The 15254-nt window shown below is 44.0% G+C and overlaps 1 protein-coding gene and 1 long non-coding RNA gene across 2 annotated transcripts in view; one reads left to right on the top strand and one right to left on the bottom strand.

The window, feature by feature from the left end:
• LOC135209265 (PR domain zinc finger protein 15-like) overlaps positions 1 to 12152 on the top strand; it is a gene marked incomplete in the record, with an annotated part of 57155 nt that extends 45003 nt beyond the window's left edge. Inside the window, 2 exon segments of the mRNA XM_064241974.1 lie at positions 8121 to 8329; positions 10942 to 12152. Coding sequence (XP_064098044.1) covers positions 8121 to 8329; positions 10942 to 11922 — 1190 coding nt within the window.
• The window catches only part of LOC135209266 (uncharacterized), a 151266-nt gene continuing 145788 nt past the window's right edge, over positions 9777 to 15254 (bottom strand). The window contains exon 4 of the long non-coding RNA XR_010313340.1: positions 9777 to 10527. This is a non-coding gene — a long non-coding RNA (uncharacterized LOC135209266). The remainder of the gene's footprint in view (positions 10528 to 15254) is intronic.

Here is a 15254-nt window from a genome sequence, read left to right as displayed (position 1 = left end):
CTCCCATTACCATCTCCCTCACTACCATCCTCCCAAATCCCATTCACTATCTCATCTATCCCTTCCATCTCTTGTCCGAATATCTCTCGTAACTCTGCCACCAAATCACTTACCTCATTTACACTCCTGCCAAACTCCTGAAGAGACTCATTCATACTGCCAACTACATCCTTACCACCCGATTCCCTTCCCGGTGAAACTTCACCAAACCCTGACAATTCAAACCGACACACACTATATGTATTATTCCTCCCCTCAAAGTCATGTGTATTACATGCCTTATCCACCATTTTTACCTTAACACTGACCCCTCTATCATGCAGCTCACATTTCTCCCTTTCATTCCCTTTCCTTACCACCTTCTGCTTTATTCCATACTCAACCAACACTAACTGCCAATCTCCCAGACCCATTTGCTCACTGATGCTCGGCTCACATTTATTCATCCCAAACCACTCTCTCATCACATTCTCCTGAACATACTGTTGCAGACTAGAGGACCCACCCAACTGAATCCCCTTTTCACTTAGTTTCCCTAATTCCCAGCCCAACTCATCCTTTTACGCCTACACACAATCGCCACATGACCTTCCATCCCACAGTTAGCACATTTCGCAAGCTGTTCTTTACACATCCTAGCATAATGCCCGTTCTTCCCGCAGTTGCCGCAAACCGTGTTCATACAGGTACCCCGACATCCACTAGCTATGTGCCCTACCTGTCCACACCTATAACATTTAATATCCGTATCTTTCTTACACTCGCTCACTAAATGCCCCGTTTGCCCACACCGGAAGCACGCTCCTAACACCAACCAACATTCATTCTTCCTGTGTCCTGGCTTACCACATCTATAACACTGCTGCTCCTGCTCACAACTAACTAACCCTACTCTTCCAACACTCACACTCTCATCTCTTTTAGGGCTAACTACACTCACATTACTTGCCCTAATGCTCCTATCTACTAATCGCTCTGCCATTTGCCTCGACCGTTCCAAAACTGCCTCCCTATAGCTTTTAAACTCTGGTACAACCTCAGCTACTTCAGTCCTAACACTAACACTTCTACTCTTTCATACACCTATCTAACTCGTAATCCTCTACTATTTCTAAAATGTTGTTCCAGGTCAACCTTTCATTCGTCCATTGCATTTTCTCCTTATGTTTCAGATTTATAAACTCATTTATGCTCTCTGGTACAGTCGCCAACAACTTTTGCACTAACTCCTTACACTCATTTATCCCCTTGTCCCCAAACTTTTTCCTGGCTAATGTTTCTAATCTACAGACATACATTGACAACGACTCACCAACATTCATTCTTGCCTCTTCAAAATCATACTTTCTCCTATATCTAACGCTACTCCGTATCCTCTTTGCCTGTTCTACAATCCTGGCTTTCACACACTAATACGGCACATTCCCTACACTCACCACCACCCCATACATACTCACAAAAATCCTATCAAAAAGCTACCTAACTCTTGCCCAGACTCTCTTGTTATCCCCATACTTAGCCTCACAATACTTCTCATATTCCTTAAAAAAGTCCCCTATGTCCCTACCACCATATTCCTCGTATTGTGCACATCGGGGTACCTCTCTCATATACACAGCCTTTTGTACTTCCTGCTCACTCTCACTCCACTTTAACTACTTCCATTCTGATCCTTCTTTCCTTCTTCCGAATACAGCGAGTCCACTTCCATACTCACGTCCATATTCCTGACTACGCTCTGCTTACCTTTCTTTCTACCAACCTGTTTCCACTCATCACTATCTATATCACTCTCAGCCCTTTCCCCAATGTATTCAGTGCTAGTCTCATCCTGTCAATCACCCTTACTAACCTTCTTTCCCTTAGTATTCTTCTTTTTCTCAGCCCCCTTCTTATTCTTCTCCTCAGGTTTATCCTTATCCTGTGTCTTCCCCTTCCTTCCCTTACCTATCACAACCAAATAACCCAAGTCACTCGTACTCTCATCCACTCGCTCTTCCTTTACCACTCCTGGCCCATCACAAGACCCAGTAGGCCTACCTCCTACAGCTCCCTCTCCCATGAATCCCTTCATCATTTCCTGCATCATCTCTTGCACTGCATTTATCATTACCCCAAATTTTTCGTCCCTTTTCTCAACCATTCTCTCTTCCGCTCCTTTCACCTCTTCTTTCATTTCCACTTTTGCACTCCTTAGCATTCCTCTCATTTCCTCTAACTCGCTCTTCAGCTCCTCACACTCTACCCTCAACCTCTCATTCTCCACGTCCAATCTTTCTTTAGCTTCCCTCGCCAACCGTAACTCCTCCTTCAGCCTCTCTATCTCCTTCAACCTTTCCATCCTCACTTTCTCCACCAATCACACAACTCAATACCCCAATCGTCCTGCAGCTGCCGCACCAACAGTCCCTGTTCAGGCGCCAAAAAATAATGTGGCGGGATCACAAGCTAAAAAAAACGAGCTGTGAGGCAGCGCTGGGTCTTAGGAACAGACCGGTGCTGGGTTCCTCCTCTCTTCCCTAGAGAGATGGTGGACGCTGCGGTGGAACAGCGGCGCACTGAAGACAGTGACCGCCTAGTACACCAGGCAGTCTCGAAGGCTTCTGGGCAGCCTCGAGTCACTGCGGCCAAGCCTCGGAGCTTGGCTAGCTCTTCCTCTGTGGCCAAGACGTCTTCCTCGTCGAGGCTGAAAGGAAAGACCCAGCCTTCGACTTCTTCTCTAAGGAATGATCGTCAGCCCTCCTCCCAAGGAGGATCTGCGAAGAGGATGTCAAAGAAGGGGAAACGCTAGGGACGGCATTGCCCTTCACCCGCTGCCGGAAGGGGGGGGTTGCCTGGCGAGCCATTGGGCAACTTGGCAGCACTACGGAGCCGAGACCTGGATAGTGGATGTCCTTCGGGAGGGATATCTACTACCCTTCGAGTCACGGCCACCCCTCACTTCACACCCGGTCCATCTCCAGACGTATGTTCCCGGTTCTGCCAGGGACATAGTGCTTCGGAAAGAAGTGAAGACCATACTGAGCAAGCGAGCTGTGGAAGTCATACAAAATCAGTTGCCAGGCTTCTACAGCCGACTTTTCCTGGTGGAGAAGTCATCGGGGGCCTGGTGACTGGTGATAAATCTCTCTCCCTTGAACCGATTCGTTCACCAGACTCGGTTCACGATGGAAATGGCACACTCCGTGCTCGATTCCATCATGGAGAACGACTTCATGCTTTCGGTGGACCTGAAGGATGCATATTTCCAAATACCCATCCACCAGTCCTCCAGGAAGTACCTCCGCTTCATCCTCGACGGGACGGTGTACCAATTTAGGGCACTTTGCTTCGGTCTCTCATCCCCCCACAGGTGTTCACGCGAGTGTTCATACTGGTGTCAGCTTGGGCCCATTGGCTCAGGATACGTCTCTTGAGGTATCTTGACAATTGGCTGGTCCTGGCGAGCTGCTGCAGGACAGGGATTGACTTCTCGGATTCTGCCGCGATCTGGGGATCATGGTGAACTTCGAGAAGTCAGATCTTGAGCCCAAGCAGAGGATGAAGTACCTAGGCATGCTGATTGACTCGGTAGCAAGGCGAGTCTTCCCCGCAGACTCGCGGATCAGCAGGTTCAGGGAGGCAGCCGGGCGGTTCCTGTCTCGACAGGAACAGTCAGCTCAGCAGTGGCAGGTCGTGATCGGTCACCTGTCGTCTCTAGAGAAGTTAGTTCCTCACGGACGTCTTCGCCTGCGGTCTCTTCAGTGGAGGCTAAAGGAGTGTTGGTCACAGGCAAGAGACCTGATACCTCCCCGTCCCTCTCACGGAGGAGGTGAGTCAGGACCTAGCCTGGTGGCTGGACGACAGGAACCTCGTAAGAGGAGTGCCTCTCTGCACTCCCCCTCCGGAGATGCTGCTGTTCTCAGATGCATCGACCGAGGGTTGCGGCGCACACCTGGACGAGTTGCTGGTTTCAAGTGTGTGGGACCATCACGACAAGCACCTTCACATCAATGTCCTCGCACGCCAAGAGTTCCAGGAACGAGTGATGGGACACTCAGTGGTGTTGATGAGCAACACCACCCCGGTAGTGGCATACGTCAACAAACAGGGGGCCTGGTGTCCCTCCCATTGCACCAGTTGACGATGCAGGTGCACAAGTGGGCTGTAGCTCGCTCGGTAGAGCTGTCAGCCAGATACACTTCAGGCAAGAGGAACGTAGTGGCAGACAAGCTCAGCCGTCGGAATCAGGTAATCAGGACCAAATGGTCTCTTCACCCTGACGTGGCGGAAAGGCTCTTCGACCTGGGGGGGCATCCAGTCGTGGATCTGTTTGCCACCCGGCACAACAGAAAACTCTACCATCTCTTGCGAGCGAGAGGCTTTTCTCACCAAGCAGCAACAGAGATGGCAGGGTACCTCAGACAGTCCTCTGCAGCAGTGTACCAGGGGAAGTGGTCCGTCTTCTGTGGATTTCCTTGTCTTCCTTCGCCAAGAGATGCTCCTCTCCGTCTACGCAGTTAAAGGCTACAGAGCCGCTCTGGCCCTAGTCCTTAAACTGCGAGGAGTGGACATTTCCACTTCCATGGAAATCTCACTCCTGATGAAGAGCTTTGAGAGGTCTTGCCCACCCAGGAAACTCAGGCCCCCAGGGTGGGATGCGACTCTCGTACTTAGGAGCTTGACTCGCAGACCCTTCGATGTTAAACACTCGAGGGGATGGGGATCGGTGACGCTCGATTTTGTCCCGGACTTCGTAGCGAAGACTCAGAACCCTTTGGTCCCTGACGACCGGTTCAAGTCCTTCACCATCTCCTCCCGGAAAGACTTCACCGACAATGATGCGGATGAAATGCTGCTTTCTCCTGTGAGGGTGCTACGGCGCTATCTGAAGAGAACTCGCCACCTCAGGCCTGAGTGTCGACGCCTCTTCGTTAGCACTGGGGTTATCAAGAAAGAAATGTCCAAGAACACTATTTCTTTCTGGCTTCGTGAGGTAATCCGGAAGGCGTACTCTTCAGACAGGAGTGATGACACCAGTAACCTTCACCCGAGAGCCCACGAAGTCAAGAGGTATTGGTCCAACCCTTGCATTCCGCAAGAACTTGTCCGTGGCACAGGTAATAAAGGCAGGGGTTTGGGCCAACCAGACCACCTTCACCTTCTACCTTTGGGATATCGCCCACAGGTCCTTGGACACTTTTTACTTGGGACCCATGGTGGCTGCTCAACAACTTGTGTAGCTTACCCAGCTCCCTCGCCGGACAAGATAGCATCTCATCCTTGTGAAACTGCATGAATGGAAGAGTGAATGAGTTTGTGACTGGCTTCTCTTCCTCCTCTTTTCTTCCCTCTCCCTGCGGGCAGAGGGTGGCGGTCGTCACCACGCTGGACAGGATGCCGATGCAGGTAAGCTACGTGACTGAGCCCCATTCTATCCCTTTCATTAGGGATAGAAGCGTTTTCTGCCACTCCCCTAGCAAGGGGGGGGAGTGGATGCCAACATAAGACAAACCCAAGACTTTATATTGGCTCTTGTATAGGATCTAGCTCTTGCTTGTTTTCATAAGAGGCACGCTTGCCTCCCTCTTATGAATTTGGTCCAGAGGTCTGACCACTGATCCCGCAGTGTACACTTCGATCAGTTGGAAAGAGGCTAGGATCCCTCCATCTGCTCTTACGACCAGGGAGGGAACCAAGGTCGGATGAACACCAGTCTGTTCATAAGACTCAGATTCCACCCACCAATAAGTGAGTCTTCCATATGTAGAGGACCGATGGTTTGTATTACGTGTCGGAACAAATCACAATTTGAAGTAAATTGTATTTTTCCTAACTATAGAAACCTGAGGTCCTTTACACATAGTCCCACCTCATGCCACCCCTCACTCTGTTCCTAGGCCTAAAGCAAAGTGGAATGTTTACCTCCAGTCGGGCGGGACTCCCAACCATCGGACAAGCAGTTACTACCAAACCACCTTGTTCGAAAGCTTACGACCGGTCCAGCTGCCACTGTAAGTATATTCCATATGTAAAGGACCTCAGGTTTGTATAGTTAGAAAAAATACAATTTACTTCAACTTGTGATATTTAGGGAAGCTGCCTGGTATGATTTGTTGTTGAAAGAGACTTGTATATTGGAGGATGAATAGAGTAGGATTGCTCAAGATATTCTGCTTTAGACATTCACGAAGTAAAGATTAAGTGTTGCTAAGAATTTTAGATCCTCTTTCACTTATATGAGCTGGTTAAGTTCTTGAATTTTTTAACAACATATTGGAACATTGGCAGTTATAGTACTTTTTTTTGTGGAAAGAATGTTTGAATAAGTGGGTTTTGTCAAGTTCATCTTACAGCAAATGCTAACCAATTTCACAATAAGAAATTTTGTTTTCTAAATATTGTGGAAGACTGAATAATTAAAGATTTAATAATTATATCAATATAGTGTACTGTACAGTGGTACCTCGAGATACGAAAGGCTCAACTTATGAAAAACTCGAGATACGAAACCTGACATGAAAAATTTTACTGCTCTACATACGAAAAGTTTTCAAGATACGAAAGGTTTCTGAAAGTCCGAGATTCGCCCGATAACAATTTTGAAACTCGCGCCACGCGCCGCCATCTTAGTTCTAGTAGACTCGCCACCATCTTCCTGCTCTCCCATTGGTTCCTGATGCTAGCCAAGCCATGAGATCCTTCTCTCCTATTGGACAGCATCCCTCCCATCATGCATCTTACGTGGCGGCGTGCCTTCGCTCGGCCACTTCGCACCTGAAGCTTTATCGTACGCATGCGGCATTCGTTCGGTCCAACGATTTCATTTAGTATCGTAAATTCGCTAGTGATTTCGTTGTGTTACTTTATCGTGTTGTGAGAACCTAATTAGTATACGTACTACATACGTAACTTAATTACGTACAGTACATATAGTCATGGGTCCCAAGAAAGTTGCTGAAGTTCAGAGAGCTGAAGTTCACAGAAAGATGAGAATGCTTTCTATGGAGACAAAGATGGAGATAATAAAAAAGTATGAAGCTGGCTTGCGGTTGAGTGTGATCGCTAAGGAATACGGCCGAAATCCGTCGACGATAGGCACCATCCTTAAGCAGAAGGAAGCCATCAAAGCAGCTACACCTTCCAAGGGCGTGACTATTTTGTCCAACAATAGGAGCCATGTGCATAATGAAATGGAAAGGCTGCTTCTTGTATGGATCGAGGACAAAGAAATCGATGGCGATACGATAACCGAGACTGCAATCTGCCAGAAGGCCAGCGTTATTTTCGGCGATTTGATTGCCCAAGCCAAAGGCGACGGTGGAGAGGGGACATCAACGGCAACCCCAGAGTTCAAGGCTTCTCATGGGTGGTTCGAAAAATTCCGTAAACGGACTGGCATCCATTCGGTGGTGAAGAAATTGAAATTACGTAAAGTATAAAAAAATAAAAAGAAATGTAAAAATCAAAAAAAGACAAAATAAATTTTATTTTAAGTTTTTTGTAAAGTTAAGTGTTACAGTTTTGTTAATGTGTTTTGTAAAGTTTAGTTTGTTTTTCTGACATTTTTTTATGTGTTTCGTAAAGTTAAGTGTACGTATCTGCTGTTTGTCCTCCTCCTCCTCTGCCGCCACTTTCGGAGATAGCCTCACTCGAAAGGTAAGCTTCCACATTTTACGTTACAGTAATAATATTTCTTGTACACTAATATACACTTTATTTACAGGTTTTGCATTTTTATTATTAGGTTACGCATTGAATGAAAAAAAATGTTGTAGTATTTCATTGTTTAAAGGTCAATTTACCTTTATTATGAAATTTACTGAAGTTTTTTTGGAGGGCTTGGAACGGATTAGCCATTTTACATGTAAAATGTGGTCCAAGATACGAAAACCTCATGATACGAAAGGCGCCTCGGAACGGATTAATTTCGTATCTCGAGGTACTACTGTATTATTTTTCTAAAGCAAATAAATTGCACATTTACTTTGTGAAGTTATAGTAGATGATTGTAAAGAGCTTTACTTTTTCAAAAGTTTTTTTTTATTTGTGAAGTTACTGTAGATTACTTCCAGAGATTTTTAACAACCTAACAATCTTTCGGAAGCTTTCCTTACATATATTTGTACATTTGTCCACAGGTGGGTTGGCTGCTAAAGAGTTTGGTTGTGGAGTTTGTGGAAAGCAGTTTTCTAGGAAGGACCTGCTAAGGGAGCATTCAATGGTCCACACTGCACCGTCACTTCCTTGCCCCGATTGCAAGAAGCTATTCAAAACCCAGAAATCTCTTGAGGTTCATAAACTGATTCATCAAGGAATCAAGAGATTTGTTTGCAAGTATTGTGGGAAGGTATGTCTCCAAGGTTGTTCCAAGGTTGTTAAACAGATTTTTCAATCTGACAGGAGATTGTTGGTTATTGGTGACGTTTAATATGAAGTTCTTTAGCTGTTCTATTTATTATACTTTGCATAATAAGCCAAAGAATATATGAATTGATAAATTTGATTTATATGGCATAATAAGCCGAAGATTATGTGAATTGATAAATTTGATTTATATACCTAATAGGATTTTCATAATAAGACATACAAAAAAAATTATGAAAGAGTAGCAGGTTCATTAAAGTACCACTTTGCTTCAGGGGTAAAGTTGAGGTTTTGGCAGAAAAATGGAATACGCTTTTTTTGGAAACCGAGTAGAACCAGATAAAGATTTTGTACTAGTATTGTTTTAAATGATGGACATGAAAGGGAAAATGTGCTTTTTAGTCCCAACTTCATTACTGTAATCAAGCTGGTATTCTGGATATTGGGTACTAATGTGATGCACCAGTGGAATGTGCAAGTTTTGGTAAAGTAAATTCGATACATAACAGTATACTTTACTTATCAATAAACAAGCTCTATAAGTTAGGTGAGAAGGATTAGATTCAGTTTTTTTGGTACATATGCAGACTCAGTTTTTTTTTAGTACGTAGCTGTACGTACCTGTAAAGTTTTTTTAGTACATACCTGTAAACCTTGATGAATGTTGAAAATAATTTATTGGGCTGGCAGGGACAGGAACCTCCAAGCATATCTGCATCTTCATATCTTTAGTATAATTGTGACCAAGAATTTTAACTTCATTTTCAGCCTTTCAGGAAATGCCAACAATTACAATCATTAAATGTTCAATAGCTTTTTAGGCCTTTTATCATTGTCTACAGCTGAAGCATTGTAGTATTTGCCATCAACTTCACTGTCTGACTGTTCAGGGAGTAACTGAATTTGGGAACAGACATTTTGGTTACTGCTCCTGCTTTAAAAATTACTGGACAATGCCTTATTGAACTATAGTCTCTCTTATCCCCCATTATTGCTGGTTTCCACAAAAAGTGCCAGTGGGAAAATTTCCTGTGCCTCTCTCTTCTATTGGGAGTTGCTTTTCTCTCTCTCTCTGAAATTGCCTGGGGCTCAAGCTTCACCTAGAGTCTGCATGATGTGGCAGGTTTTCAGGTATCCTGCTGCAGTTTCTCTCCATTTGCTAGTGGCCTCCTCTTTTCAAGTTCACTGATCTATACTCTGTTTTTTTTCATCTGTCCATCCGCCTGTGGTGTTTTTGTATGGTAACACTGCGTCCGGGCTTTAGATAGTTACATTCAGCTTACATTCAACGATTATAATAATATCCTATTTCGAATATTAACGGTGTAATTCGCATACAGTAAATTATTAAAACACTTTTCAGTTGCAAATGTACACCCAGATATCCTTTTATTTACCTAAAACTTACACATAGCGTAACTATCTAAAGCCCAGGAGGTAGTGTTACCATACAAAACCACCACAGGCGGCTGGACAGATGAAAAAAAACAAGAGAGTATAGTTGGTGGCTTCCTGAGTGTACTCCATTATGTTGATGTTGTTTAGAGCTCCATTTTAAGTACATAGATATAGCATGGGTTTTAGTGCGGTTATAAGCTAATGCTTTACTGAGGCCTTTATGTACCAATGCATATAGTTGGTTTCTCTTCCAGTGAGTGAGTCGTGCATTAAATGCTGCTACTTTGGCTTCTGTCGTGGGGTGAAAACTGTTTCTTTAATTGCTGCCTGATCCACTGTGTTTGCCAACTGTCCTTGTATTTTGTCTCACAAATTTTTCTTCTTTAGATTCTCCTTTTTAGTTGGTGGCTTATGTATTATGTGTTTTCACATTTCCAGTAGCAGTTTTATCAGCAGTTACTTATAGTGGCTTGAGTGTTCCTTCTTCTTGACAGTTCTGTGTAAGATGGTGGATTCTGGTTTTGCTGCTGTAGTACCTAATGTCTTGCTGGAAAACTCAAAGTTGGCTTCCTGGGCACAACTCATTGATAATAGTTCTTTGTTGATTTTCATTGCTGCCATAGTTATCTTGTAACTGTTGCTTATGATGGTATCATTGGTATAATGACTGCTCTTGCTTGTGGCTACTTTGATACTTGCAGTACTTTATATTGCTTGTTGTTGGTATATTGCTTGTTGGAGGATGCTGACATATGGTGAAGCTTCAGCTAGGCCTGCTGCCACCTGTAAAGTAGAAAGTTAATTAGGTTCATCACATAAATGTTTCTAGAAGTACATATTGCCATTGTAGTGAGGTATCCTCTCTTCATTTGTGTACTGTAAATACCTTAAGAAACCCAGGTCCAGTAAACTATGTATCGGCTAACAGTTACTGTAAAGTATGTATCAGCTGAGTTACTGTGATGACTTTTTGCTGTGTAAGATAGGGGTATTTTCTATTCTTGAAGAGGTGTAATTAAAGCTTGGCTTATAGAATACTATCTACAATGTTTAAGTTCACAGTATGTTTTTTTACTTATCAGGTCAACTGTGTCTCAAGGTTGTGGTAAATTGATGGTTAACTACAGTTATCTTTAAACTTGATACAAACCAATACGAACCATTGCCTTTTCTTATGGATTTATTTTTTCCCCCCAGAAATATCATCAGAAGGTCAACTTGGCAAAACATGAACGAAGCCATTTACCAAGGGGTGCAGTGAAGTGCCAGTGCTGTGGAATTCAGTTTTACTCAACAGATGATTTGAAAGCACACTTGCTTTCACACACACTTGTGCAACCAGAACTTTCACAGAAACTTGAGAAAGAAGCAGAGTTATTGACCAGTAAGGATACCTTTAACATTGATGGATCTCAGCTGTGTACTGGTACGAGCGATATTGAATCGCAACGGACTTTGAAAATCAAGCCGATAGTGTGTAGTGATATTCATGGTGAAAGGATATTCACAGATGCAAGTAATGCTTTGGAGAATGAAAATAACTTGCACTTAAACCCTAATAGAACATGTGTGGTAGTGGACAGTGGAATGAAAGCTAGCCATTCCCTTGGTCCCGAGTTTAGAACAAACCTCTTCCACGTAACAGATATTACGAGACAGGATACAAAAGAGCATAATGCAATAGGACATACTCAGGTAGATAAAAGTAAAGTGGCACTTGTGACTCAAGAAGTAACAAACGTTTGCATACCTGCAAGTAGAGAGTGTCTGAATGACAAAGTTCCTCCTGAAAGTGAGCACAAGTTATCAACGAATGCTCAAAACATTACAGCATTCCAGAGTGAAAGCGATACTTACAGTGAAATATGTAGTGTAACGGCGAACATTCCTGGTAATAGTGCATCTGATATGAATGTAAGTGGAGGTATGCACACGTACCACTTGAACTTGGATGATAATTGCCAAGTAACTGTAGAAAAGGGGCATGGAAATTTCGACCAGGGTTCTTATGTTACTTTTGATGGTGGAAATGATAAAAGGATTTCCTTGAAAGGTAACTCGTTGATTGAAGGTACAGAATCGATGGCTTCCCCAGTTGCTAAATCAATTGGTTACATTGTAGGTCAACAAATTACAGAAAGAGTTGTCATTGTGACCAACACTCCTGAAGAAGGATAATGCAATAATTTTATGTACAAAAGGGATTTTGACGAAGGAAAAATCTATTTCTGGGCAACGACCTGTGTCGCCCTGTGAAACGGTTCCTTTGATACTATTTCTGAAGAATAAATATTGCTATTCATCCTAGAGAAAAAAGAAACAATATAATGCCAAGATAAATGGCTCGCTCACTTCTTATAGAAGTGTCGGTATAGTAAGGAGCGAGTGGAATCACTACCAGAGGTCCCTTGCCATTTAGCTTCTTCCTTCGACAAAACCCCGAACTACGGAGGAGCCGTGCTACAGCTCCCGGTCTACTACTACCGTGAGCGCCTCCGACGCCTGAGACGTCATTCCTGAAGATAGCCTCCAAGCTTGGGGTAAGCTGGGTGAGGATAATCTAACTACAGGGTGGGGTTTCACAGGGCGACACAGGTCGTTGCCCAGAAATAGATTTTTCCTTCGTCAAAATCCCTTTTCTGGGCTTGACCTGTGTCGGCCTGTGAAATAGTACCAGAGAATGCCAAACACCAAGCTTGAGGAACAGTACAGATAAATTAAGAAGGTAAAGTTAAACACTTGTAAGGTTAATAGTATAATAATCAACTAAAATTACAGTCTTACCCTAAGGGAAGTATAAGCCCTAAAACACGGGTTATCACTTAAAATTAGTTAGCCTAACAACAAACAATAACAATACAGGTTAGGCAAAGACAAGATATAAGTTGATATATACAAAAGAATGGAACTGAATCCGATTAGAATGATGAACAAAAGCAAACTCAAGGTAACCCAATACATGGAGGCGACTAAACTAAGTAAGGGTGCAATGGGGCAGGTAGAAGGGAAGGCTACAAGAAGTTATAGTAAAAATTAAGAATCAGGAGAAACTGTGTTTCCAGCTGCCACTGCTGGAAATTTGAGGGCTTCTAAGGGTTTTAGGTAGTGCCGTTTGAAAACTGTCGGAGATTTCCAGCCTGTATACTTCTTAAGATCGTCAAAATTCATGTGTTGGAATAATTAATAGATGTGGCCACCGCCCTAACATCGTGGGCCCGAGGAAAGGACTCTGGATTGGCCTGTTTAATGAAGTATAAAATTTGTTGCCTGATCCCTTTTAGGGATAAAGTACCACCTCCCTTCCTAATGAACAATGGGCCTGAAGATTTCAGAGTTGTTCTGCTTAGGTAGGCTCTTAATGAGTTGACAGGACAAAGGGAAATGTCTTGAGGTAGTGGTAGGATTTTCCCACGAGGACCATCTGTCCTGTGGGTCTTCATTTTTGGCTAGAAAATGGCGATCTGGGGATAAGAGGACTTCCCCTGAGGGGAGGAACTCAATGTGGCCTGGTTCCCTTGATAAAGCTGACAGTTCTGATATTCTAGCTCCGGAGGCTAAACTTAATAAGAATAGGGTTTTCCTCAGGAGGGATATATAATTGCAAGAGTCATTGTTAATGTCCGAGGCCAGTTTGAGGACATCATTTAAAGAACCAAGAGACTGATTTAGGTCTCGTTGATGGTCTTAATCTAGCACAAGCTTTTGGTATGGACGTAAAGTACGAATCCGTAAGGTCTATGCTAAAACCAAATTGGAAGATCTTTTTTTAAGAGCTGATTTGGTCGTAGTGATAGTGCTTGCTGCTAAGCCTTTCTCAAACAATGATCTGAAGAAAGTTATGGCTAGGTTCGTTGTCATGACTTGAGAATTTGACAACTTAAGGAACTCTGCTAGTTTCTTGACAGATGAATCATATTGTCGGAGAGTAGATTCTCTTTTATCTGATTCCAAGAATGAGATATTCTGGGGATCAATTTCTGCATTCCTCATGGCTGCGAATTTCAGAAAATCCATAAAGTTAGGGTTTTCTGAATTCTTGAGGAAGCGGACACAGTCTGAGTTTGCACTAACTGGGTTAGTTTGGGGTTGGGAATCCGTAGTGGTCGGAGTCTCAACTCTAGGAGTAGAGGGAACCAATTGCTCTTGGGCCAGTTGGGAGCTACTAGAGCTACTTGGCCTTTGAATGTCCTGAGTTTGTCTAAAACTTTCATGAGAAGGTTCACCGGAGGGAAGAGGTAAATATTCTTCCATTCGTTCCAATCGAGGATCATTGCATCCGTAGCGTATGCTAGAGGATCGAGGTTGGGTGCCACGTAACAAGGGAGTTTGTGGTTTGACTCCGTGGCGAAGAGGTCTACTTGGAGTCCGGGGACTTGTAGACTGATCCAATTGAATGAACTCCTGTCCAGTGTCCACTCCGATTCCAACGGAGCGGAGCGTGATAGAGCGTCTGCTACTACGTTCTTGACTCCTGCCAGGTGAGTGGCTGACAGGTGCCATTTGTTTTTGCATGCCAGAGAAAAGATGGCTATCATGACATGGTTCAAGTGGCTTGACTTGGATCCGCCCCTGTTGATGCAGTGTACTACTACTGCACTGTCCAGAACTAATTTGAAATGAGAGTTCTTGGGCGGACGGAGTCGTTTCAGTGTGAGGAATACTGCCATGGCCTCCAGTACATTGATATGTAGCTGGCGGAATGTTAACGACCAAGTTCCTTGAACTTTTTCGTACTGGGAGTATCCCTCCCCACCCTGTTAGTGAGGCGTCTGTGTGGATCACTAATGATGGAGGGGGAAACTGTAGAGGAATTGCTTTTGAAAGGTTCTTTGTCTCCGTCCAGGGGCGGAGACGTTTCCGTAAGATTGCTGGGATAAAGGCTAGTTTGTCCCGTGATCTGCAATTCGCTCTTGAGCGCCATACTCTGTTTATATCTTTGAGTTTGGCTCTGAGCAGAACGTCTGTGACTGATGCAAACTGGAGTGAGCCCAGGATCCTCTCCTGGCACCTCCTGGATGTTTGTTGTCGTTTGAGAAATTGTTTTGTAGCTCTTGCAATTCTTTCTTTTCAACGACGGAATTGATAGTGTGCGCGATTGTAAGTCCCACTGAAGGCCTAACCACTGGAATCGAGATTCCGGTGTTAGTCTGGACTTGGTTTTGTTTATTTGAAAACCTAAATGTTCCAGGAATTTGATCACTCTGACCGTTGCTTGCTTGCATTCTTTGGGGTTCTTTGCCCAAATAAGCCAATCGTCCAGATAAGCCACTAACATTATTCCCTGTTTCCTTAGCTCTTGCACTACTGCTTCCGCCAATTTGGTGAAGATCCTGGGGCTATGTTGAGCCCGAATGGCATTACCTTGAAGGAGTAGGATCTGTTGCCTAGTTTGAAGCCTAGGAATGGACGGAAGTGTCGGCTATGGAACATGATAGTAGGCATCTGTAAGATCTATAGAGGTTGTGACGGCCCCACGGGGAAGTAAGGTCCGTACCTGCGAAACGGTCAGC

The sequence above is a fragment of the Macrobrachium nipponense genome, chromosome 37, assembly GCF_015104395.2.
Source record: "Macrobrachium nipponense isolate FS-2020 chromosome 37, ASM1510439v2, whole genome shotgun sequence".
NCBI lineage: Eukaryota > Metazoa > Arthropoda > Malacostraca > Decapoda > Palaemonidae > Macrobrachium > Macrobrachium nipponense.
Note: the sequence above shows the minus strand (reverse complement) of the source record. Positions and strands in the feature narration are given on the sequence as shown.